The sequence below is a fragment of the Oryctolagus cuniculus genome, chromosome 5, assembly GCF_051225735.1.
Source record: "Oryctolagus cuniculus isolate XC-2025 breed Fujian yellow rabbit chromosome 5, ASM5122573v1, whole genome shotgun sequence".
Lineage (NCBI taxonomy): Eukaryota > Metazoa > Chordata > Mammalia > Lagomorpha > Leporidae > Oryctolagus > Oryctolagus cuniculus.
Genome location: NC_142871.1, coordinates 52,903,057 through 52,927,652, shown reverse-complemented (window position 1 = coordinate 52,927,652; position 24,596 = coordinate 52,903,057). Strand labels below are relative to the sequence as shown.

The window sequence follows — 24,596 nt, the reverse complement described above, 5'->3', positions numbered from 1 at the left end:
AATCCTACTCCATATTCCACCCCTTGAAATATTCAATGAATTCCCACCCAAGATAACATTCCCTATATTTCCATATCATATAAAGGAACAGCCCTGAAACTTTTGGAGTGCAGAGCATTCTCTCCTTAGCTTGCACATACTCATTCCTAAGTGTGCACTTTCACTTTAAATAAACCTTGCTTCTCTGCACACCTTTACCTGAGTATCCTCCTTGAATTCCTTCCTCCAAGAATGAGACAAGAATTTGAACTCAGCCAACTCACAACAGAATCACTTACTATAAGTTAAAATAGAGAAATAGAAACACTAAGCATCTTATTTCCCAATCAATGACATCTAGTGTTAAATCAAAGCTTTTTTTAAATATGTCTATTGCATTACATACATAAACTGATAAACCTTAGGCTGGCACCGTGGCTCATTTGGCTAATCCTCTGCCTGCGGTGCCAGCATCCCAGGTTCTAGTCCCAGTTGGGGCGCCGAGTACTAGTCCCGGTTGCTCCTCTTCCACTCTAGTTCTCTGCTGTGGCCCAGGAAGGCAACGAAGGATGGCCCAAGTGCTTGGGTCCCTGCACCCACATGGGAGACCCGGAAGAAGTACCCGGCTCCTGGCTTCAGATCCGTGCAGCACCAGCGGTAGCAACCATTAGGGGAGTGAACCAACGGAAGGAAGACCTTTCTCTCTGTCTCCCTCTCACTGTCTATATCTCTCTCTCTGTCTCTCTCTCTCTCACTGTCTAACTCTGACTGGCAAAAAAAAAAAAAAAAAAAAAAAAAAAAAAACCTGATATACCTTAAAAGAGGATACACAGAAAAAGAAATTATTGTTGAATTCCTGTTACAAATCTTCAGCTCCTTGGGGTATTTCACTTTGTGTTCAAGATCAACATCAAATATTTGTATTCCGTTTTGTGATTCTTTCAGTGCAAAGTACAGGTGCCTTGAAATCCAGTCAACTGTAATAACTTTGATATCAAGAGCCAGTGCATCTCGGAATAGCTTATGAAGACAGAGAACACAGTCAAAAAGATACTGTTACTTTTTTTTATTTAAAGACTTTCTTGTAAATACCCATATTTTCTACATATCTACTTTGGATTATAATCCAAAACTTTAGCAATCCTAGATTCTCTATTATTGTAACACGTGTCCACTTCTCCCTTTGTATATTTTTTGCTAGATCATTCCAACTATATTTTCAACTGCAATCCATCCATAGACCAATGTTAAAAATCCACATCTTCGGGCACCATCACTCACTGAGTTATTATCAAACTACCTATTGAACTTCTCCATGTGAAAGGCCCTCAAAGACAGAATTCATCATCCTACTGTGAAATCTCCTTTTCTCTAGTATTTTACATTCATATGGATTCTCAACAATCACCTGGGGAGCCTGTCCTAACAGAAGTTGCTGCTTCCTTCTTCCTCACATTACTGCCTATACCAAACTAGTCCAATTTTCCATATCTCCCCAACTTATCCTCTCTTTTCTCACCTCTGTCTATCAGCTAGCTCAAACCCTTATTTAACCTTACCTACCCAATTTCTGATAACATTTTAATTGTCTCAGGCTGAACATTCTGAATTCTTTATTGTTTATTTTACTTCAGTTGCTTATTCTTCCCTAATTCTGTACCCATTTTTTCACTTGTATCCGTCTTGGTTTGGGTCTTAACCCTAGAGAAATCAGATAGCAAAATGCATAAATAGCCTCCTGTTTAAATTTCAGACCTGGCAATGTCTGTTAAGCTATCCTACTCTGGATTGGGTGTTCATTCTCTGTAACTCCACCCCATCCTGCTCTCAGCATAGCAGTAATACATACTAGTTTATCTTTATTAGCTACCATTTAGCGAATGCCTTCTCCATGCCAGGCATGGTGCTAAGTGTTTTACGTAAACTCTCATGTAATTTTCAAGGGAACTCTATGATGAAGTACTACTTTTACCACAGATGTTAAATAATTTGTCCATGGATGCAGACTAGTAAATGGTGAGGCCAGAAATAAATTCTAGGTAGTCAGATTCCAAAAACTCATCCCCTTAAGCATGAAATCCTGCCTTCCTATTGTTAAATTAATATTAGATAAATTGTTATGAGCAGAAGCCTGGAATTTTTTCCTCTGTTACCTAGGATCTAACACAGTGCCTTAAACTTGATAACCATTTGCTGAATTAATCCTGAATGACATTTGCCTAAACCTACTCTGTATTTATTTATGGCTAAATGATTATACAATATCTGCCCTTTTCAATCGTTCAAATATTAATGGCTCAGCTGCTGGCTAGTCATTTTAATCAACAGATAATTGTGATATGCAAATATTTCACTTCCTTCTTTTCAAAAGAGTTACATGAGAAAATACCTCAGAGCTGGAATGGTTGTGCAAGTTGAGAAGGAAGAGTGTGTCTCCTTGGGTATAATAGCCCATCTTGTCATCAGCTGTGTAACTCACTGCACCCATGTCTCTTTCTGATGAAAATGTCCACACAACTTGATTTTGATCCATATCTAAAAAATCTATCTTGTTGCCAAGAAGAGTTATGAGGTAAGGAAATGGGTTGATTTCTACAAACATAAAACAAATGGGTAACATAGATGAAAAAACTATTTTTGGATTAGCAAAGTCTCTTGAGTCACAGAAGCAATATTGAACTATAGACCCCTTTGTGCCCAGCTAATACCCAAGTTTCCATGAAGGCACTAAGCTCTCCAATCACAGGTTGTTTAAACATCTTTCTTGTTGATGATAAAAATTGATTATTTTATTTGACTGTAACTTCAGCTCAGATATGGTGTTTATATCCTCAAAGAAACTAGTTGCAGGAGGGAGGTACATTTAAGTTGCCAATTGTACAGTTTTTAGATAACAAATACCTGATGTTTTAGACTTTACTACGTCAGAAAACGGCCCTGGCCCCTTGGATGTGAAGACTCTAACCTAAAAGAAAGAAAACAAAAAACTGCACTTAACAGTGTTGTCAGTGGCAGTAAGTTTTGAGACTAATAAGTTATGAAATGTTTCACTTCACACTCCTGACACAGATTATTAATAGTTTCTAACAGTTACTTATATATAAATATAAAGCAATATATAACTACAGTAAAAATAATGTCCCATACTGATGTTATTGGGTTTCTTGATCTTGGAAAGTATAAATAAATTGCACCAATCTGTACTGCCAAAAAAAAGTCTAAAAAAGGTCTGGGAACTTAACGTACAGTGTGAACAGTGATGTGTGTGTTAATTTGTGATAATCATTACAATGTATACTCACATTAAATTATCATGCTATACACCTTGAACATACAACATTTTTACTTCTCAAATATTTTAAAATGAAAAGTCTCTAGTTATTTCCAAAATTAAGTTATGCAAAACACTGAACAAAGACAAAACTGTATGGATTGTAATACACTTCCACTCATCTTGAATTATACATCTAGAAGCTCCCAATAACTAAATGTACTGTACTTTTTAAAAAGGATATTTATAAAATAAAAATTTAAACTGACAGTTAAAAATTATTGTGCATTTCAAATCATTTTCATATACACTATCTCTTTTGATCCTCACAACTCCTAGCAGTAGAACCTGGACCTGTATTATAATGAAGATAAGTAACTCATCCACAATAACACATAAAGAAATTGGCATAAGAATCAAGTCTTCTGATATCCAGACAATTTTCTTTCCACTGTTCCAGGCCATATTCTAATAGTAAAGCACTTATTTTTTTAGATATAATTTGTTTATAATAAATCATTTCCATTTAAAAACCCAGCAAATGTACAATACCCTACAAAAAATTGACATCCATAATAATTACCTTTAAAAATAGAGCTTCAAGTGCTCCCTCAATCAATAAAAATTGGATTGTTTTTGCTATACTCCAAGTACACTTCATTATAATCTTTATATTCCTATCTTTGCATGATTTATAATGGTGATATATATTCTTATATCAAGTAGGCTTCACTTTTGCACAGGACTCATAAGTGATAATCATATACACCACTTTGCATGGTGCTGTAATGACTGAAATTTGAAACTAATATACTTAGCCATAATATTTAATTGGAACAGTCATTATTCTTAACAAACAGAAATATGTGCTATTTTTAAACTTTATGCTTTATTTTCTGTAAGAACATGTAGACTTAAAAATTATCAGATAATTATTAAGTTAGAAGTTTGCAAAAAAAATTGATCTATAGGAAACTCAAATCTGCAAAACATTATTTCTCACTCAAAAAAAGCAGAAATTAACTTTAACTATATATAACATCATCACAACATGGAGATTGAAGCAGAATATGAAAATCATCAAGCCATCTATCATTAATGGAAGTGTGATATAGTGGAAAGGACAGCAGACATCAGATGATGGCACACCAATTCCTAGTCATGCAGTTTGGTAACTGACTAGTTCACTTCGCAGTATGAGGATCAAATGAGATAACGAATATTAAAGTACCTACCACAGAACATGACCTGTAGTATCTTCCCAAGAAGTACTCTATCCTGAATCTGAAAATTACCCTGAAGGTGAGGAAGTTGTCAAGATATCTCTTACCCAAGCTGTCCCTTCTTCTCTCTGTATTTGACCCCATGACTGCAGTGTACCTCAAATGTACTGTATACTATATAGTACCTCAAGTATACTCTACAGTGCTCAAGTACTAAGGTATCACAATACCTCAAGTAGTTCGTACTTGACCCTTATGATAACACTACACCTCAAATCTCTGACAGAGTGACAGATTCTTAACCTAGTCCTTTAAGATGCTGCTGCACTATTAAATCTCCCATATCCCAGTTTTCTGTCTCATACCTGGAAGGAAACAATGTACCCAGGGCTCATGGCCTCAAGTTGAAAAGACATCACTGAGGGAGTGACGTTGACAGCAATCCAGTCTTCAAATGTTTTGTTTGTGTCACTTTGGTTGGATATTTGATAGAAAATTTCAAATCTTGTTAATACACCATTTTCATGCATAGGTTTATTCCACCTAAATTCCACCACAACTTCATTCTTGTTGTAGTGTTTTCCACTTGGTAATACAAATATTCTGGGGTTCTCTGGTGCTGATGGAACTGAGAAGCAGAGACACAGGACAGACAAGAATATAAGGCTTTTTACCACTCCTGGTCAGAGTATGGAATATCTTAGAAGTAAGTATTTCACATTTTAGACAGATATACCAAATCTATCTCATTCTTAATGATCTTAAGGAGAGAATATTCCATTTATTTCTTCAGGACCCTATCCTGATATTTCAGCAAGTCATAGTAACAGGGAAGTTTTCCTTGGGACCAATCCAAATCCCTCCTACTACCACTTAAGCACACCTTTCTCACCTGTGCCCTGTGTAGATGGAAAGCAGCTGATTCTCTTTAAACAATTCAACATTGACTCTCATCCTAAAAAAGTGCTTTAGCTGGACATGGACATTTCAGTCATCAGGAGGGAAGGTAGTAAGTCTAAGCAGCCTTGAGCCACGTGATGGTGTAAAATGTAGCACAGAGATTCAGACCCTTTCACTCTGAACCCTTAGGAGGCAGGAAGTTTTGGAGAAGGCTGGTGTCATCCCAAGAGTATATCTTGACAGAGCCAAATCAAGCCATTCAATTTCTCAGTCCTTTAATCAAGAGAAATTTCTCTGCCTGATTTCCAAGTCATATTACCCTAAACTCCCTTTTCTTTCTTGGTATTCTTTCACAGGTCCCAACCATCTCCCCCATTCCAATCATGCTGCTTCTTAATGTTCAGCACTAACACTGTTATTTAGTCTTACATTGTACTTCTCACATCAGATGCCTCTTTGTACTCTTATTCCTTGTTACATAACCTCAAATTTAGTATAGGACTGGCACACAGTAAGTGCTTAATAAATATTGATCAATTTGAATAATTCCCTGGATATTGTAAATTTCTTGAAGGCAAGGGCTAAATCTTATTATTTGTCTTTAGTGCCTCCAGCATCCAGCATATGTTGACCTTAGCTCCCAGTGGATCCCTGTTGGATGCAGTCAAGTCCATTTCCACAGTACAATCCAGCCAAAGTTGATGTCCCAAAGCAATCTCAAACAGAGCATACCTGGATCCAAACGCTAACTGCTCCAGAACCTGCCCAGGCTCCACTATGTTCCTGTCATGAGACTCGTGGATAAATATGGTTGAACGAATCTTAACAGTACAAAATGCAATGGTGAATGGATAGCTATGTTTATTGAGCTCTTACCACCTGCCAGGTCCTCTGCTAGGATATTTACATAAATTAGACCAATAAGAAAATATCATTTACCCATATTTGTAGAAATGACTGAATGCAGGTCTAATAAAATGGTAGTGAAAAGTCTGGATTAAGCCCCAGCCCTCAGACTTAGTAACCATTTCCCATTAGGCAACAATGGGACCTGATTTTTCTCACTAGCATAATCAAGATAACAATATCTGTCCTACCAACCTCAGAGTTGTGTGAGGATCCAATGAAATGATGTTTCTGACACATGATGGGTTATGCAGTAAATGTTTAATAAAGGAATAACACATATAAAGTGGGTTTTGTGCACCTTCTTCACATACACATGTAAAGATATTCCTAATGTCTTCTTTTAAACAGATTAAAAATGACCATTCAATGTAGACATCAGTTATTCACTCACAGAAAAGTCTCAGTTACCACCTAAGAAAACAGCCTGCCTTCTAAGAAAATACCTCTGCTCTTAAATGCTCATTTTCCTTGTGAAGTTGTTTCACAGTTTACCTGAAACAGGTTTCTATATCATATATCACTACAATCAAGTGACAGTCATTAAAAAAACTGAAATATTCTTTTGGAACAATCTATGTAGATATATTTAAGGGTATTATTCTAATCCCTAAAAAGTCATTGAAAGAATATTGAATCAAAACACATCTACAAAACTAAAATTCATTTTAAAATATTATTAACAACCCATTCTAGATTATGGAAGGTGAGATTCTTCGTTTTTTTCCTTAAAGACAGATTTTAATCCCTGTACCTGTTTCAGGTGCTCGAAGTGATAGAGATGTTTTGGGACCTTTTCCCCAGTAGGTATAAGGAGTGACAGAAAGATTAAACAAGGCATAGGGCTCCAGCCCTTCCACAGTAAATACAGGTAAAGGCTGTGGTTCACTATCCAGGAACTAAAATATATAAGCACAAAACATTATTTTATTAGGGGAATAATTATAGCATTTTCATCTCTAATCAGCTAAAATATCCAAACTTTGGTTCACAAACTCTAATTTTAGTAAGTCTCTTATTTTACCACAGACTGAAGTTTGTCTGACATAACTGTTAGTACAAAACAATCAGAGACTAACTCTAAACAAATGAAAATGGCAAAGAAGATGGGCTTGAATAAGTGAAAAAAGGACAAGTCAATGCGGGCATATCATGCAGTTTATCAGCTTGGGAAATGGAAGTTACTAGAACCAACACATACCTTAGAATGAGTACTAAATTCCACACTGTAGAAAACTATACCCCAGTCTACTGCAGGGGGAGCATCCCACAGGATTTGAAAACTGGAAGCATTTCCTTCAATCCTAAATGAAGACTCTTGAACAGGATCAGGGATAACCTTAGGGGTAAAGGAAAAGTTTCCTATAGGATAAAAGAAAGAAAGATAAAAGAAAGAAATAGAATAAGAAAGGATGTAGGACTATGGCTCAACACTGAAAATCATGAACAGCCAATTATTAATAATTACAACCAGAACAAAAAATTTCTTTTCCTTTAATATATCTGAAAAATCATTTTTCTGAGTTTTTTGAGCTGTAAAATTTTGATTTGGGTTAAACTGACCATGAGCAAACCAGTGGATACTAACAAAACCTTTTTTTTTCATAATTCTTAAGGAAAAGTCTGAACCAAAATATTTATTTAACAGAAGGTGTCAGGGAGAGAGGTATCTTACCTGGCAGAGGTTTGAGAGATGTCTGAATAATTGTGAATTGATTAAATTTGGCTGGTTCTGAAACAGACACACTGGTTCTCTGACCTATTTCCTGAGCAGTGATAATCCTAAAACCATTGATCCAGAAGAGCCGACCACTATAGTACATCAATGCATTCTGTGAAATTTCCGAAGAACTCCAGGCTGCAAACTCTGTGATGGTGGTATCCCCAGTGCTGCCAAAACACAACACCAGTTAGTGTGCGTGTCTGTAATGAGAGAAGCACTGGTACATGCAAGTACTCAAGACAAGATGTGTCCATGAGTATCTGTGTGTGTTCATGTATAGAAAACAAATACTTAGCAATAATAATTGTAATTATTTATAGACCCAAATGAAATTGATTTTTTTTACATTTTTAAGTATTACACCTAAAACAATTGTCTAGGGGCTTCCTAAAATAATTGTCTAGGGGCTTTTCTTATCAATATGATGTCGCAACACAGCAAGAGTGTTTACACAGTTGGCAGCTTTCAAAATCTTGTGATTTAGAGGCTAGTCTACATCACCTGCACACGCTGAATTTTCAGTATTTCATTAGCACATGGATCACATATTTGGTTTATCCCATTGGTTCTGATAATACTTGCCTTAGCAGAAGAAAGAAATGAGACGGAATGTTCATAAGACTTGGAAATAGGTTACTATTCAGAAATGAAACTAGTAAAAAAAAATCATATAAATTTGATATCTGTACCCAAGGCTCAAAGGTGTGATGTAGAAGGGCTTTGAGATCAACCCAGGACAATGCAGCAAACCACATAGGAGACAGAGTTAGGTAGTGTCATTGTAGCTAAAAAAAAGGAAGCTCAGTTTTAGGAATTTGAAGACGGGAAGCACCCAGGGGGCCAGATTTTGCCAGCATGTGTCCACAGTGCCTGCACGTGGTGGCCATGAAGCTTCCAGTCCCTAAAACAGTTCTGTTGCAATCCAGGTTTGTCCTAAACTCTGACACTGGCCTGGGTGGACATGCTTCCACTCTACCCAACAGCCTTCACTCCAGCAGCCACCTGACATCTAACCCAGTTCATAGGAGGCCACGAAGACCTGGCCTACAAACCCACATGAATCTTCTCACTCCTGGGTAAGGCTATGCCTCACCAGGAGCTAATAAATTTCTGGTGCAGGGGATACTTCAGAAACAGGAAAAACTGCATGGAACCCCTAGCTCCAGGCACACATTTTAAGCTCTTATTTAACCACCTATAAATGTGCGTATAACAATAACAACAATCCAGCATATGGGTGAAGTTGATCCCATTTCATCATTGCTTTATCAAAAAATAAAAAAGATAGACTTAAAAATCAATTTTGTCACCTTCACCACCCCATCAAGAAAATGCAGGTATAACAAGAAAGACAAAGATCAACCCAGAAGACAATCTATTGAATATTTTCCTCTCATTGAGCCTCCTTCCTACTCTTAGTCAACTTATTTACTTGCCATTCATTATTCTAGCCCGTCTGGTCCTTTACTTTATGCTGCTCACAGCTACCTAAACTTTGGTGATGCTTATCATCTACAGCTTAGTCAAAAGGTTTCTTTTCAGACTAGGGAATTCAAGCCAACAGACCATTGTTTAAATTACTGTTAGCGGTTTTTTTAATCAATAAAAGGGAATTTAACAATGATTTTTACTTATAATTATGTTTGGTGTTTTCAAAATTATGCTAGTTGCCTAGTACTCAGTAAAAACTATCTCAGCAATTCGCTGTGTTTTGGAGTGATGGTTTAATTTATTTCTGTGTGCGTGTGCACATGCACACAATTAGAAAGACAGACAGACAGACATGAACAGAGATCTTCCATCTGCTTGTTGCCTCCCCAAACGCCAAGAGTAGCTGGGGTTGGGATTGGGAGGCAAAGCTGGGAACCATGAATAAAATCCCAGTCTCCAGTGTGGGTTGCAGGAACCTAACTAATAAAGCCAGCACCAGTGCCTGGGAATTAATGCAGCACCCAGGCGCTTTAATGTATGATGCAGGCATCTTACCCAGTCCCTTAACTGTGAGGCCAAACACCCACCCCTGGTTTGATTTTTTTAAGGATTTATGTAAATCTTCTAGAGTGTTGACATTTCCTTCTTTAGAAGAGTATAAAGTATGAATTTAGAATTAAAAAATAAGTAAAGGTTTGGTTTTGAGAATTTCATAATACTTCCTTGAGAAAGTGGGAACCACCCCAGAGAATCACAGCTGGGAACTGAGAATCTTAAACAAATATATTCATCAGTTTTATTCCCATAATCCCCTCTCTAGTAAAATGCTATCTATTAATGCCTATTAATCTGGTTGGGACTTTCACTGAATTGCTTAATTTTATACTTTATTGTCTCTACTTGTCATTAAAACTTTCCAGTGCCCTTCTTTTTTTATTTTTTTTTTTTATTTTTTAAGATTTTTTTTTTGGAAGGCAGAGTTACAGGGGCCAGTGCTGTAGTGTAGCAGGTAAAGCTGTTGTCTGCAGTGCCGGCACCAAGTGCCAGTTCAAGTCCCGGCTGCTCCATTTCCAGTCCAGCTCTCTGCTATGGCCTGGGAAAGCACTAGAAGATGATCCAAGTCCTTGGGCCCCTGCATCTGCATGGCCGATCCAAAAGAAGCTCCTGGCTCCTGGCATTGGATTGGTGCAGATCCAGCCATTGCAGCCAATTGGAGAATGAACCAGCAGATGGAAGACCTCTCTCTCTCTCTCTCTCTCTCTCTCTCTTTCTCTTTCTCTTCTGCCTCTCCTCTCTAACACTGACTTTCAAATAAATAAATAAAACTTTAAAAAAGAGAGAGAGAGCTATAGAGACAGAAGGAGAGACAGACAGAGAGATCTTGCAGTCTCTGGTTCACTCCTTAAATGGCCACAATGGCTGGGGCTGGGCCAGGATGAAGGCAGGAGCTAGGAGCTTCTTCCAGGTCTCTACATGGATACAGGGGCCCAAGCACTTGGGCCATCTTCTGCTGCTTCCCCAGACATGTTAGCAGGGAGTTGGATTGGAAGTGGAGCAGCTGGGTCCACATGGGACGCTGGTGTCGCAGGCGGCAACTATTACCCATTATGCCATAATTCCGGCAGTGACCTCCTAAGATACATAAAGCCAAATTCCAAATACAAGGTTGCTCATGAAGCAGAGCACACACAGTCTGAGGAGGCTGGCCATCCTGGACCACTTGCAGAGCCACTGCAGCTTACACAGGTGAGTGCATCAATAACAGCCTTGCTTCCAAGATTGTATATATAGGTTTCAACATTCCCAAGTCTGTCTCCACAACAGCGTTCCCTTGCAGGGCCAGAATGAATATCCCTTAGTTGCCACTGGCTTGGACTGCCCCTTTTATCCTGCTGAAGACCTCTCTCTCCTGTGAAAGTCTCCTGAATGTCTGGATTAACCCCAAAATTCTTGATCTCTGGTGTTCAACAAAGTTTCAACACAGCCTCCTCACATTCAGGAAGTCTACTCTACAACAGCCTCTCAACAAAAGGCAAAGCTTGACTTGAATCAAAACCCAAGCAATAATTAGTAAAAAGGTGTTTACACAGCAAACCCTTCTGTGAGGCATGAGATGTGAATGAACGATCTTCAAAAATTCATGGGAAATGTATATTATGAAAAAACTGTGTGTGGATTTCAAGAGAACTTTCACAAAAAAACAAATCTCTGAATTCCATTTTCCACAAACTTTTTAAGTTCGCTTGTATAAAAGTCAGCTGAGGTTACTTTATTGAGAATTGATTCACCCACTTATTCACTCATTCAGTCAATGTTATTAGGCTAGTTCTATGTTAGCCACTATAAATATAACAGTAAGACAAACATAATCACTGCCTTCATAGAATATATAGGTTAGCTGAAAAGGGAGGTAATTAGCAAATTACTGCACTGCTGAATGGCGCTATAAAAGGAAGAGCAAAGTGGATTTCTTAGTTGGAAAGTCTAACTGGGTCCTCCATGCAAAGCAATGTCTCATTAAAGCCATGAAGACTAAACATGAGTTAGTCAAGGGATTGGGTTGCAAGAACATTTCAGGCAAAGTGAACATCAAGGATGTAGACTTTTTTTGTAGCAGCATAGTCAGTGCTGACATAACTAAATATACCTGAACTTTCATGACAGGTACATGCTTTTTAATCTCCAGTCAGAAGTGCTTTCTACTAGTTGTAGGTTTATTCTTTTATAAATAGAGGGAATGGATGTGCCTATGAGAGGGAAGAGCAGTTTGAAAGGCAGCTTAATTTAGGTTCTCAAGTCCAGAATATAACACACAGCTGATCTCATCCTTACAATAAGCTAGGACTATATTATATCCAAAGTGATAGCCACATGTGACTACTGTATCTTTGAAATATATACAGCACAATTGAGGAGCTGAGATCTTGGTGTTATTTAATTCAATTAACTTAAATAGAAAAACTATATCTTATTAATGTTATGAATCATATGAATGTATAATTTGTTATAAAACATTTAATTATTTAAGTAACTTGGGTAGACAGATCAACTTTGTCACCTGTTAACTTTTTCTTAGTAATTTTAGGATTCAAATACAGATCAACTATTTCCTACAAAAATTTAGTGTCAAAATTAAAATGTGCTATAAATATTCACAATCAACATCTAAGAATAATACAAAAACAAACATAAAACAGCTTATTAATAATTTTAATTTAGATTACATATTGAAATGATAATATTTCATATATTCTATAACATATATTATTAAAATTAAGTTTTCCTATATGGTTTTACTTTTTTAATGAAGTAACTAGGAAATTTACCATTTATATATGTGTTTGTATTATACTGTACTGAGCAGGGCTGACCTATACTAAAGGACAGGATCTTAAAATGCAAAAGAAGAAATTTTGGTTACATATTGGAAAAAATTTTCTTGTAAGATGGCTCTAGAATTCCTATCTCTTTACAGTTTTCTTTTTTCTTTGTTATGATTAACAGGAAAGATTTACTTGGGAGACAAGTGTAATCTCACCAAGAGCTGCTGTGTTCCACTGTGCATACAGACCAGGAGACACACTAACCTTTAAGAGGAAACTCCCTTCCTCTGTCTGTGATGCCTGAGAATCTGAACTGCCAAAGAACGCCAGTTAAGGAGCCCTCTGGGACAAACAGACACCAAGAAGGGACCTTGACCCTTCAGGACACTAATTCTGAACACTCTGTATGTCACTTCAGACAGGCACTTGGCAGGTCAACTGCTGCTATTCAAGTTTCTAGGGAAAGTGACTGATTTCTCTCTGGTTCACAGATGGGGAACTAGCCGTAATGCTGTGTCCTACCTGATCTGAAATAACAGGCTAATCAGATGTGTATTGTGTTTTATGTATTATATGTTTAATATGTTGAGGTTTTTCCATCTGTGAAAAAAAGGATTTTTTTTAAATCTGTAGGTATTCTTATGTTATCTTTACCAAGCAGGAATTTTTGGCTTTTGCAAGCTGATAATTTTTTTGAAAATCTGGTGAAAGATATGAATTCTAAATTTCAGAACATGAACAAACATCCCTGGGGCCCATGAACCTCTTGGGGGACCCAACAACCCAATATTGGAAATTTCTCCCCTAGAATATGACCTTTTGCTTTACTTTATTCTTTCTTTATAATTCCTCTAATTATCTATGTGACATTAGACAAATTTATGAACATCTCTGAAATATGATGAGCTATAAATTTGTCCTGTAAAAGATCTGACATTCTATATTTAAATTTCACATATGTAACTACTTTCTTGAAACTAAATGCTATCACTGTTTAACATAAAAATAACACGGAACTCATTGAGCCTAATAGCTAAGATGCTGGTTAATACACCTGTGTCCCACATCAGAGTGCCCGAGCACAATACCCGGTTCCAACTCCTGACCCCAACTTCCTGCTGATGCAGACTTCAGGAGGCAGTAGTGATGGCTCAAGTAATTGGTTTCCTGTCAATCAAATGAGAGACCTGTGTTGTTTCCCAGCTCCTGGCTTTAGCCCAGCCCAGCATTGGTCATTTGGGTAGTGAACAAGTCAAAGGGAGCATTTTTGGATTTTATAGTAGGATTAGAAGCAAAAAATTCAGCAACAAGAACACAAACAGGGGCCAGTGCTGTGGTGCAGTGGGTTAACACCCTGGCCTGAAGCGCCGTCATCCCATATGGGTGCCGGTTCAAGACACGGCTGCTCCACTTCCCATCCAGCTCTCTGCTATGACCTGAGAAAGCAGTATAAGATGGCACAAGTCCTTGAGCCCCTGCACCTGCATGGGAGATCCGGAAGAAGCTCCTGGCTCCTGGCTCCTGGCTTCGAATCGGCGCAGCTCTGGCTGTTGCAGCCAATTGGGGAGTGACCCAACGGAAGGAAGACCTCTCTCTATCTCTCTCTCTCTCTCTGTAACTCTGACTTTCAAATAAAATAAATAATTTTTTTTAAAAAAGAACACAAACAGTGGAAGGGTAATAATTGGAAACACAGTCAGAAGGTTTTAAGATAATTTGTAAAGTATACTTTTGATTATTGACTTAATAAGTTGAAGGTATATAATGTAAAAATGAACATTTAAATAGCTAATGCAACCTATAAATACAAATAGGCATAATTAAAGTGTCATTGTCATCAGAGAGAGACAAAATGGAATACCAAAAAACATTATATTCACTCAAAAAAGCAGAGAAGTAGGAACAGAAAAAACAGAAGAGATAAATAGAAGTCAAACATGAAGATGGTAGACTTAAATCCAAATATATTAACAAAAATATATACATTAACAATTAAACTAAATGAAACTGCACCAAGAACTCAGAAGTTCTCAAGCTATATAAAAAAGTAAATCCCAATATGCTGTTCATAACAAATACTTTTACAGGGTTGGCGCTATGGCGCAGCGGGTGAACACCCTGTCCTGAAGCTCTAGCATCCCATTTAGGTGTCAGTTTGAAACCCAGTTGCTCCACTTCCAATCCAGCTCTCTGCTATGGCCTGGGATAGCAGTAGGAGATGGCCCAAGTCCTTGGACCCCTGCACCCACATGGGAGACCTGGAGGAAACTCCTGGCTCCTGGCTTTGGATCGACTCAGCTCCAGCCGTTTCGGCCAGTTGGGGAGTGAACCATCGGATGGAAGACCTCTCTCTCTCTCTCTCTTTCTTGCTCTCGCTCTCTCTCTTTCTGCCTCTCCTCTCTCTGTGTAACTCTGACTTTCAAATAAATAAATCTTTGAAAAAAAATACCTTTACGGACACAAATAGATTAGAAGTACAGAATGGAAATATAGATATCAAGCAAACCCTAAGAAAAGAAAATTGCTGTGGCTACATGAATATCAAAGTAATCTTTAATTTGAAGACTCCTACCATAGGTGAATAAGGATATTTTATAATGATAAAAATGCAATATATTCAAGTGTATAAATAACCAATATACTAAACGATAGTACCTAGATACATGAATTAAAGAGAACTATAGGCAAAGCTAGAATCATAGCTGGAGACTAACACATATTCTTTCTCAGTGATAGTTAATATAAGCAGACAAAAATACTTTAACAGCACTATCAACAAAAATTACCCATTTGATATTTATAGACCTTTATACTCAATGCTTCATAACTCATTTTATAAGATCACTATAATCATCACTAAATTATTCTACAAGGAAACCACTAGAACATATAAATGAATCTAACAATGTATCGAGATACAAAGTCAAATACAGTACAAAATAACTTATATTTCTCCATATTAGTTATGAGCATTTAGAAAATGGAATTTAAGGGTAATTCAAATAAAAACCACAATGAGGTTTCATCTCAACCCAGTTAGAATGGCTATCATCCAAAAATCAAAAAATAACAAATGTTAGCAAGGATGATGGGAAATAGGTACACTAAAATACTGTTGGTGGGAATATATATATATATATATATATATATATAAAACACCTTTATGGAAGACAGTATGGAGATTCCTCAGAAATCTGAAAATAAACCTACCATATGACCTAGCCATCTCACACCTGGGAATTTACCTAACAGAAATGAAATCAACACATGAAAAAGTTACTTGTATTCCCATGTTTTTAGCCACTGAATTCATAATAGTTAATATATGGAATCAACCCAGATGTCCATCAACTGATGACCAGATAAAGAAGTTGTGGTATATATACATGATGAAATACTACTCAGCCATAAAAGAGAATGAAATTCTGTCTTTCACAACAAAATGGATGCAAGTGGAGACCATTATGCTTAGTGAAATAATCTAGTCCCAAAAAAACAAATATCATATGTTTTCCCTGATTTGTGGTTGCTGATATACAGAGTACAAAAATATGTAATATATAGGAGCAAAACAGACTTTTGAGATTTGATTATGGCTTATAGTCCTTGTCTATACTCATGAGGCACAGTGATTTTTCTACTCTCTACTTGTTGAATTCTTTACCTATTGGAGGGTAAGCTTGTGATTATAAAGAAAATTGAAAGTATGCCATTATAAAAATTAACAGAAAAATAAGAAAAAAGGAAGAGGAAGGGTGGGAGTGAGGAAGGAAGGAAGGGTAGAGTGGGAAATATAATTATGCTCTCAAAGCTATAAAGTGATCCCTGTTAGGAATTTGGAAAACATTATGCTGAGTGAAATAAGCCAATTCCAAAGGGACAAATACCACTTGTTCTCCCTGATAGGTGACAACTAACTGAGCACCAAAAAGGAAACCTGTTAAAGTGAAATGAACACTATGAGAAACAGTGACTTGATCAGCCCTTGCCCTGACTGTTGATGAACAACTTAATATGTTATCCCTCCTAGTATTTTTTTGTTTGTTCTACATAATACTTTTGGTTGAACACTGTAATCAATACACAATTCTTCTTAAGTGCTGAAACTTAACTGAAAAGTGATCGCTGTTAAATATAAGAGTGGAAGTAAGAGAGGGAAGAGATGTGCAATTTGGGACATGCTCAAGCTGACTTACCTCAAACGGTAGAGTTAGAAACATACCAGGGGATTCCAATTCAATCCCATCAAGGTGGCATGTACCAATGCCATCTCACTAGTCCCAGTGATCAATTTTCTGTTCACAATTGGTTATAATGATAGGACTAAGAACCAAAGGGATCACCTAAACAAGAATAGTGTCTGCAAATACTAGCTGATAGAATCAAAAAGGGAGAGAATGATCCAACATGGGAAGTGAGATACACAGCAGACCCATAGAAGGGCAGATGTCCCAAACAGCACTCTGGCCTCAGAATCAGCCCTTAAGGCATGCGGATCCAGCTGAAAAGCCCATAAAAGTATTTCAGGCATGGAAAGCCAAGACACTCTGGGGAAAAAAAAAAAAAAAAAAAAAACCTAAATGAAAGATCTCCACGAGTGAGATCCCAGTGGAAAGAACAGGTCATCAAAGAAGGAGGTACCTTTCTCTGAAGGGAGGAGAGAACTTCTACTTTGACCATGGCCTTGTCTAAATATGATCAGAGTCAGTGAACTCAGGGGGCTTCCATAGCCTTGGCAGCTCATGACAAGAGCCTAGGGTGATTACTGATGCCATCAACAAGAGTGTCAATTTGTTAAGTCAACAACAGGCATCACTGTGCACTTACTCCTCATGTAGGATCTCTGTCCTTAGTGTGCTGTACATTGAGATTTAATGCTATAACTAGTACTCAAACAGTATTTTTCACTTTATGTTTCTGTGTGGGAGCAAACTGTTGAAATCTTTACTTAATGTATGCTAAACTGATCTTCTGTATATAAAGAGAATCGAAAATGAATCTTGTGTGAATGGAAGGGGAGAGGGAGTGGGAAAGGGGAGGGTTGCGGGTGGGAGGGACGTTATGGGGGGAAGCCATTGTAATTCATAAGTTGTACTTTGGAAATTTATATTCATTAAATAAAAGTTAAAAAAAGCTATATATATGAAATACAAAAAAGTTATTGCAGAAATTAAAGAAAAAATAAAAGAATGGGGTTTGAGGGAGGGAGGAAGGAAGGCAAGTATGGTTATCTTCTTAGAATTGTGTCTATGAAACACATGAAATCTGATATCTTTATATTAATAAAAATTTCACAAAGAACATGGAATTTAAAAAAATTATAAAGCATCAAAAAGCATTAGGCACTTAACAGCGAATTTAATGTGAGATGTACAAGACTTTTATATCAGAAACTCTATCTCTCTCTCTGCCCTTCTCTCTGGAACTCTGCCATTCAAATAAATAATGTTTAAACAAAAAGTTGGGGGTAGTGCTGTGGCAATGCAGGTAAATACACCACCTGTAACACCAGTATCCCATATGGGTGCCAGTTCAATTCCTGACTGCTCTACTTCCATTCCAGCTCCCTGATAAAGCTCCTGGGAAAGTGGCAGGTGCTTGGGCCCCTGCACCCATATTGGGAGATCCGATGAAGCACCTGGCTCCTGGCTGCAGTCCGGCACAGCCCAGCCCCAGCCATTGCAGCCATTAGGGATTGAACCAGTGAATGGAAGATCTCTCTCTCCACCCCAAATCTTTTTTTTTTTTTTTTTTTTGGACAGGCAGAGGGGACCGTGAGAGAGACAAGAAAAAGGTCTTCCTTTTTCCGTTGGTTCACCCCCCAATGGCCGCTGCGGCCGGCACACTGCACCAATCCGAAGCCAGGAGCCAGGTGCTTCTCCTGGTCTCCCATGCAGGTGCAGGGCCCAAGCACTTGGGCCATCCTCCACTGCACTCCCAGGCCACAGCAGAGAGCTGGACAGGAAGAGGAGTGACCAGGACAGAATCCAACGCTCCGACTGGGACTAGAACCTGGGGTACCGGTGCTGCAGGCGGAGGATTAGCCTATTGAGCCGCGGCCCAAAAACTAAATAAATCTTTTTAAAAATCCAAATGCTCATAGGGGAATACATAGCAGAGTATGACATTATTTATTCAGTAAAATATACTATTCAGGAATAAAAATGAACACACATAATAACATGGAATCCTAGAGGATATTATTCCAAGCAAAAGAAGCCATATACAAAAGAACATTATTATGGGGGTGTGGGTGGCAATTGGGAAGGGACACAAGAAATTCTCTGTGATGACAGATATGTTCTTTGTGTCTTACCAAAGCTGATTTAATGTAACACGTGAGATCTGAATATTACACAGGATGTATATTGAACCTAATTTTAAAAAGCAGAAGTATCAGAAAATGTATAGAAAAAATTCCTGACAATGATAATATGGAAGATATAGGATGTCAACAAAAGCAAACAGGCTGCTTTGTTCTTTCAGGAGGACAATTTGCATGGTTCCCTCCATTCTTCAGTTCTCATCTGTGACATCACAGGATAATTTTTAATTTTTTTAGAATTTTTACTAATATGTAATTCCTGTACATTTTATGGGTTCTAGTGTACCATTTCTATATATGTAAACAGCATAAGCTGATCAAATGAAGTAATTAGCATTTTCTTTTTTTTTTTAATTTTTTTTTTGACAGGCAGAGTAGACAGTGAGAGAGAGACAGAGAGAAAGGTCTTCCTTTTGCCGTTGGTTCACCCTCCAATGGCCGCCGCGGCCAGCGCACCGCGCTGATCCGATGGCAGGAGCCAGGAGCCAGGTGCTTTTCCTGGTCTCCCATGGGGTGTAGGGCCCAAGCACCTGGGCCATCCTCCACTGCACTCCCTGGCCACAGCAGAGAGCTGGCCTGGAAGAGGGGCAACTGGGACAGAATCTGGCGCCCCAACTGGGACTAGAACCCGGTGTGCCGGCGCCGCTAGGCAGAGGATTAGCCTAGTGAGCCGCGGCACTGGCCCAACGTTTTCTTTATGTTTGGAGCCTATAAGCTCCTCTTTTCTAGGTGTTTACACAGGATATAACACATTATCATGAACAACAGTCACCCCTACTGTGATGTAGAACTCTAGATTCTATTACTTTTGTCTAATTCTGTTTTGGCACGTGTTATCCAGCTTTCTCTATGCACTCTTCCCCATCCTTTCTTTCCCAGCCTGAAGTAATCATTATCCTAAATTCAGACTGACTTTTTTAACTTCCATTTTGAACGTGAGTATGTAGTATTTGTGTTTCTGTGTCTTGCCTATTTCCCTTAATCTAATGTCCTTCCATTCTATCTATTTTGCTGCGAATGTGACAATTTCATCATTTATTTTATGGCTTAGTAATATTCCACTGTGCATATATACTACATTTGCTTTATATATCCATACATCAATGGATGTTTTTGCTGTTTCCGTATCTTAGCTATTTTGAAAAGTGCTGCAATAAACACGGGAGTGCAGATATTTTTTGACATGTGATTTAATTTCCTATGAATATATACTCAAAAGCAAGACAGTTGGATCATGTAGCAGATCCATTTTTTTTAGTTTTTTGAGGAACCCCCAAAGTGCTCTCCAAATAGCTGTACTGATTTTCATTCCCATCAACAATGTATAAGGGTTCCCTTTCCTCAACACGGGTATTTTCTTTATCATCCATAATGTATACTCTACTTAATTAAGATGCAGAAAATCCATTCTACATTTTCTGAGCTCTTGAACTGCATTCTCTCTAGTGTCACCACTGTGCTCTGTTCATATCAACACTCATCATATTCTATTGTAATTACCTGTTTACAAAATTATCTTTCCCCATAAGCACAATGCCTGCAACATAGTAGGCAATTGGTGAATCTTTACTGAAAGAATACATGAACTTTCATGCATTACCATTTATAACCAAGGGACAAGTCGTTCTCTCAATTGCCTTTGAGAGATACTACTTACCTCTGTCCCCGAAGAACAGCTGTGTACAGGTGAATACACTGACTGTCTTGAACCAACCAATACAGGAGCCCATCACTGAGGTCCAAAGTAAGAGCAATTACCTACATGGAAAATACAGTGAGAAAATGAACTAAACACATGTTCGAAGCATGCCTTTGTGAATAAATTACACTTAAGCTATGCATTTCCCCTTAACATCCTCTTTGCAATAATACATTCAGTGATGTTAATTTAACTTCTGTTGAGAAGTTAAATTTACCTATTATGCTATTTGGAAAGAAGTAATAGTTTCCTGAAATTCTCCAAAAAGCAAGGAATACTTTTTTTTTTTTACAGGCAGAGTGGACAGTGAGAGAGAGAGACAGACAGAGAGAAAGGTCCTCCTTTTTCTGTTGGTTCACCCTCCAATGGCCACCGCGGCCCGAGCACTGTGGCCAGTGCATCGCGCTGATCCGAAGCCAGGAACCAGGTGCTTCTCCTGGTCTCCCATTCAGGTGCAGGGCCCAAGCACTTGGGCCATCCTCCACTGCACTCCCGGGCCATAGCAGAGAGCTGGCCTGGAAGAGGGGCAACCGAGACAGAATCCGGCACCCCAACTGGGACTAGAACCCGGGGTGCCGGCGCCGCAAGACGGAGGATTATCCTATTGAGCCGCGGCGCTGGCCCTAATACCTTTTTTTAAAATAACTTTTATAACTTTACAACAGTGGTTTTCAAACTGATTCTCAATGCCAGCAGCAGCTACATCACCTGCAAACCTGGTACAAATACAAATTCTCAACCACATTCCAGAACTACTAAATCTTACATTTAGAGCCTGTGTCTTGCCCAAAGCTAGCCATCACTCAAGACTTTTCAGCCACATTAGCCAATGAATTTTTTTTTGTTTAAATCAGTTGTTCTCAAACACTGCTACACATTAAAATCATCTACGAAAATTTTAAAAATCTCAATTCCCAGGTTGCACCCTATTAAATTACAATAGCTAGGAATGGAACCCACACTTGTTATGTTTTAAAATTTCCCAAAGGAGCTCACTATGGCAATGGGCAGTGGCAGCGGCGGAGGCAGCGTCCCAGAGCCAGAGGACACTAGCTGTTGCAGCGTAGAATCAGCCAGAGTGGTGATACTGACATTTGGGATGATACAGCATTGATAAAAGCTTACGATAAAGCTGTAGCGTCATTTAAGCATGGTTTGAAGAATGGTGACATTTGTGCAACTTCAGATAAACCAAAAGTCACACCTAAAAGAAAACCTGTTAAGAAGAATAAATGCCAAAAGAATACCACAACTCCCTTGAAACAGTGGAAGGTTGGGGACAAATGTTCTGCCATTTGGTTAGAAGATGGCTTTATCAACCTAGCTACAATTGCTTCAGTTGATTTTAAGACAGAAACCTGTGTTGTGGTTTACACTGGATATGGAAACAGAGAAGAGCAAAACGTGGCCGGCGCCACGGCTCACTTGGCTAATCCTCTGCCTGCAGCGCCGGCACCCCAGGTTCTAGTCCCAGTTGCGACACCAGATTCTGTCCCAGTTGCTCCTCTTCCAGCCCAGCTCTCTGCTGTAGCCCGGGAAGGCAGTGGAGGATGGCCCAAGTGCTTGGGCCCTGCACCCGCATGGGAGACCAGGAGGAAGCACCTGTCTCCTGGCTTCAGATTGGTGCAGCACGCCAGCCATAGCGGCCATTTGGGGTGGAACCAATGGAAAAGGAAGACCTCTGTGTGTGTGTGTGTGTGTGTGTGTGTCTGTCTGTCTGTCTGTCTAACTCTGCCTGTCGAAAAAAAAAAAAAAAAGAGCAAAATGTGTCTGATCTACTTTCCCCAGCATGTAAAGCGGCTAATAATATAGAACCCAATGCTCAGGAGAATGAAAATGAAAGTCAAGTCATCTACAGATGAAAGTGAGAACTCCTCCAGGTCTCCGGGAAGTAAACCAAGTAATATCAAGTCGAAAGCTAATCCTTGGAACTCTTTCTTTCCTCCGCCACCCCCCCATGCCAGGATCAGGAATGGGACCTGGAAAGCCAGTGGTCCATGGCCACCACCATCACGGTCACTGCCACCCCTACCACCCCACTTCTTGTCATGCTGGCTGTCCCCAATTCCTTCTGGGCCACCAGTAATTCCCCCACCACCTCCCATATGTGCAGATTCTCTTGATGATGCTGATGCCTTGGGAAGTATGTTGATCTCTTGGTACTTGAGTGGCTGTCATACTGGCTACTACATGGGCTTCAAGCAAAGTCAGAAAGGAGGAAGATGCTCACATTTCAGTTAAGGAGTAATGGAGACAGTGTTCCTTAATAGGTACAGCTGTCTCCCAAGGAAAAGGCTATCTTGATGTTCCCTGGCCAATATGAATAACAATCTCATCATTTTCTTCAAGAACACTCCATTGGTGACATGATCATCTGCACTTTTGCTCTTGCTGTATGTATTCCATTCTTAAATAGCTAGAAAAGCATTTTTAAAAACTGCTTGATTAACTGAACAATGAAAATTTAAGTGATTAAAACTCAGTGCCAAATTTAGTGCACAGAAGTCAATCAGCTGGGGCCGGAGCTGTGGCGTAGTAGGTAAAGCCTCCACCTGCAGTGCCGCCATCCCATGTGGACACCAGTTCAAGACCCGGCTGCTCCACTTCCAATCCAGCTCTCTGCTATGGCCTGGGAAAGCAGTAGAAGATGGCCCAAGTCCTGGGGCCCCTGCACTCACATGGGAGACCCAGAAGAAGCTCCTGGCTCCTTGCTTCTGATCGATTCAGCTCTGGCCATTGCAGCTAATTGAAGAGTGAACCAACAGATGGAAGAACCCCCCAACCCCCGCTGCCTCCCCTTCTCTCTCTGTGTAACTCTTTCAAATAAATAAATAAATCTTTTTTTAAAAAAGTCAATCTGCAAAAACTGTGATTGAACACAGTTCAACTTTTGTATAGTGTAACTTTCTTAGTTAAGTATGTTAAGCTTTCTATTCATACTTTTAAAACTAAATGAAAAAAAGGGGCCAGCACTGTGGCGTAGTGGGTAAAGCTGCCACCTGCAGTGTCGCCATCCCATGTGGACACCAGTTCAAGACCCGGCTGCTCCACTTCCAATCCAGCTCTCTGCTATGGCCTGGGAAAGCAAGTACAAGGTGGCCCAAGTCCTTGGGGCCCTGCACCCATCTGGGAGACCAGAAGAAGCTCCTGGCTCCTGGCTTCAGATCCACGCAGCTCCGGCCATTGCAGCCAACTAGAGGGTGAACCAGCAGATGGAAGACCTCCCTCTCTCTCTCTCTCTCTCTCTCTCTCTCTCTCTCTCTCTCTCTCTTTGCCTCTCCTTCTCCTTGTGTGCAATTCTGACTTTCAAATAAATCAATAAATCTTTTTAAAAAAATTTAAACCTTCCCAGGTATTGCCAGTATGCCACCAAGTTTGAGAACCTATAATTTAAACCATTTTGAGTTGTATTTTCTGTTAATTGTGACCAAATACATGTTTATACAATTTACAAAGGTAATACACACTGAGTGCTTATAATTGGACAGTCACGTCCATATAAAGTCTTAGTTCTAGGTGACATTTGAAAACTACTTCTCACTACTCGTTTGTCTTTTTGTTTTAAACCATATCCTAAATTTACATCCAGTTGTATAGGTGAGGCCTGAGAAAGACTACTTCTATAAAATAGAACTAGTGTGATAGAAGTTACTATCCAAAGGCTATTATCTTTTTTTCTTTCTTTGCCTTTAAAGCATAGATATACATGTTTTATAGGCACTTATATATAGATTTTTTTTTTTCAGATAAACTGAGATTGTCAAGAGCCTAACAGAGTAATAGAATCTAGGGCAGACTTAAAGTCTGAGAGGTAGG

The 24,596-nt window shown here is 38.9% G+C and overlaps 1 protein-coding gene and 1 pseudogene across 7 annotated transcripts in view; one reads left to right on the top strand and one right to left on the bottom strand.

Moving 5' to 3' along the window:
- The window catches only part of ROS1 (ROS proto-oncogene 1, receptor tyrosine kinase), a 168,288-nt gene that overhangs the window by 84,795 nt on the left and 58,897 nt on the right, over positions 1-24,596 (bottom strand). For 6 of the 7 annotated variants that reach the window (XR_016234524.1, XM_089333731.1, XM_089333732.1 and 3 more), the window contains exons 18-25: positions 20,739-20,839; positions 7,955-8,169; positions 7,481-7,641; positions 7,034-7,178; positions 4,839-5,101; positions 2,881-2,944; positions 2,369-2,571; positions 794-999 (exon numbers count right to left, since the gene is read on the bottom strand). Coding sequence is in view for 6 of the 7 variants with exons in the window: in XM_089333731.1 (XP_089189857.1) it covers positions 794-999; positions 2,369-2,571; positions 2,881-2,944; positions 4,839-5,101; positions 7,034-7,178; positions 7,481-7,641; positions 7,955-8,169; positions 20,739-20,839 (1,358 nt within the window). In the remaining variant the exon portion in view is untranslated. Of the gene's footprint in view, positions 1-793; positions 1,000-1,573; positions 1,681-2,368; positions 2,572-2,880; positions 2,945-4,838; positions 5,102-7,033; positions 7,179-7,480; positions 7,642-7,954; positions 8,170-20,738; positions 20,840-24,596 lie in introns of those variants that run through there. The other variant, XM_089333735.1, reaches the window with a different exon arrangement.
- Positions 21,778-23,021, top strand: LOC108177462 (survival motor neuron protein-like; annotated as a pseudogene).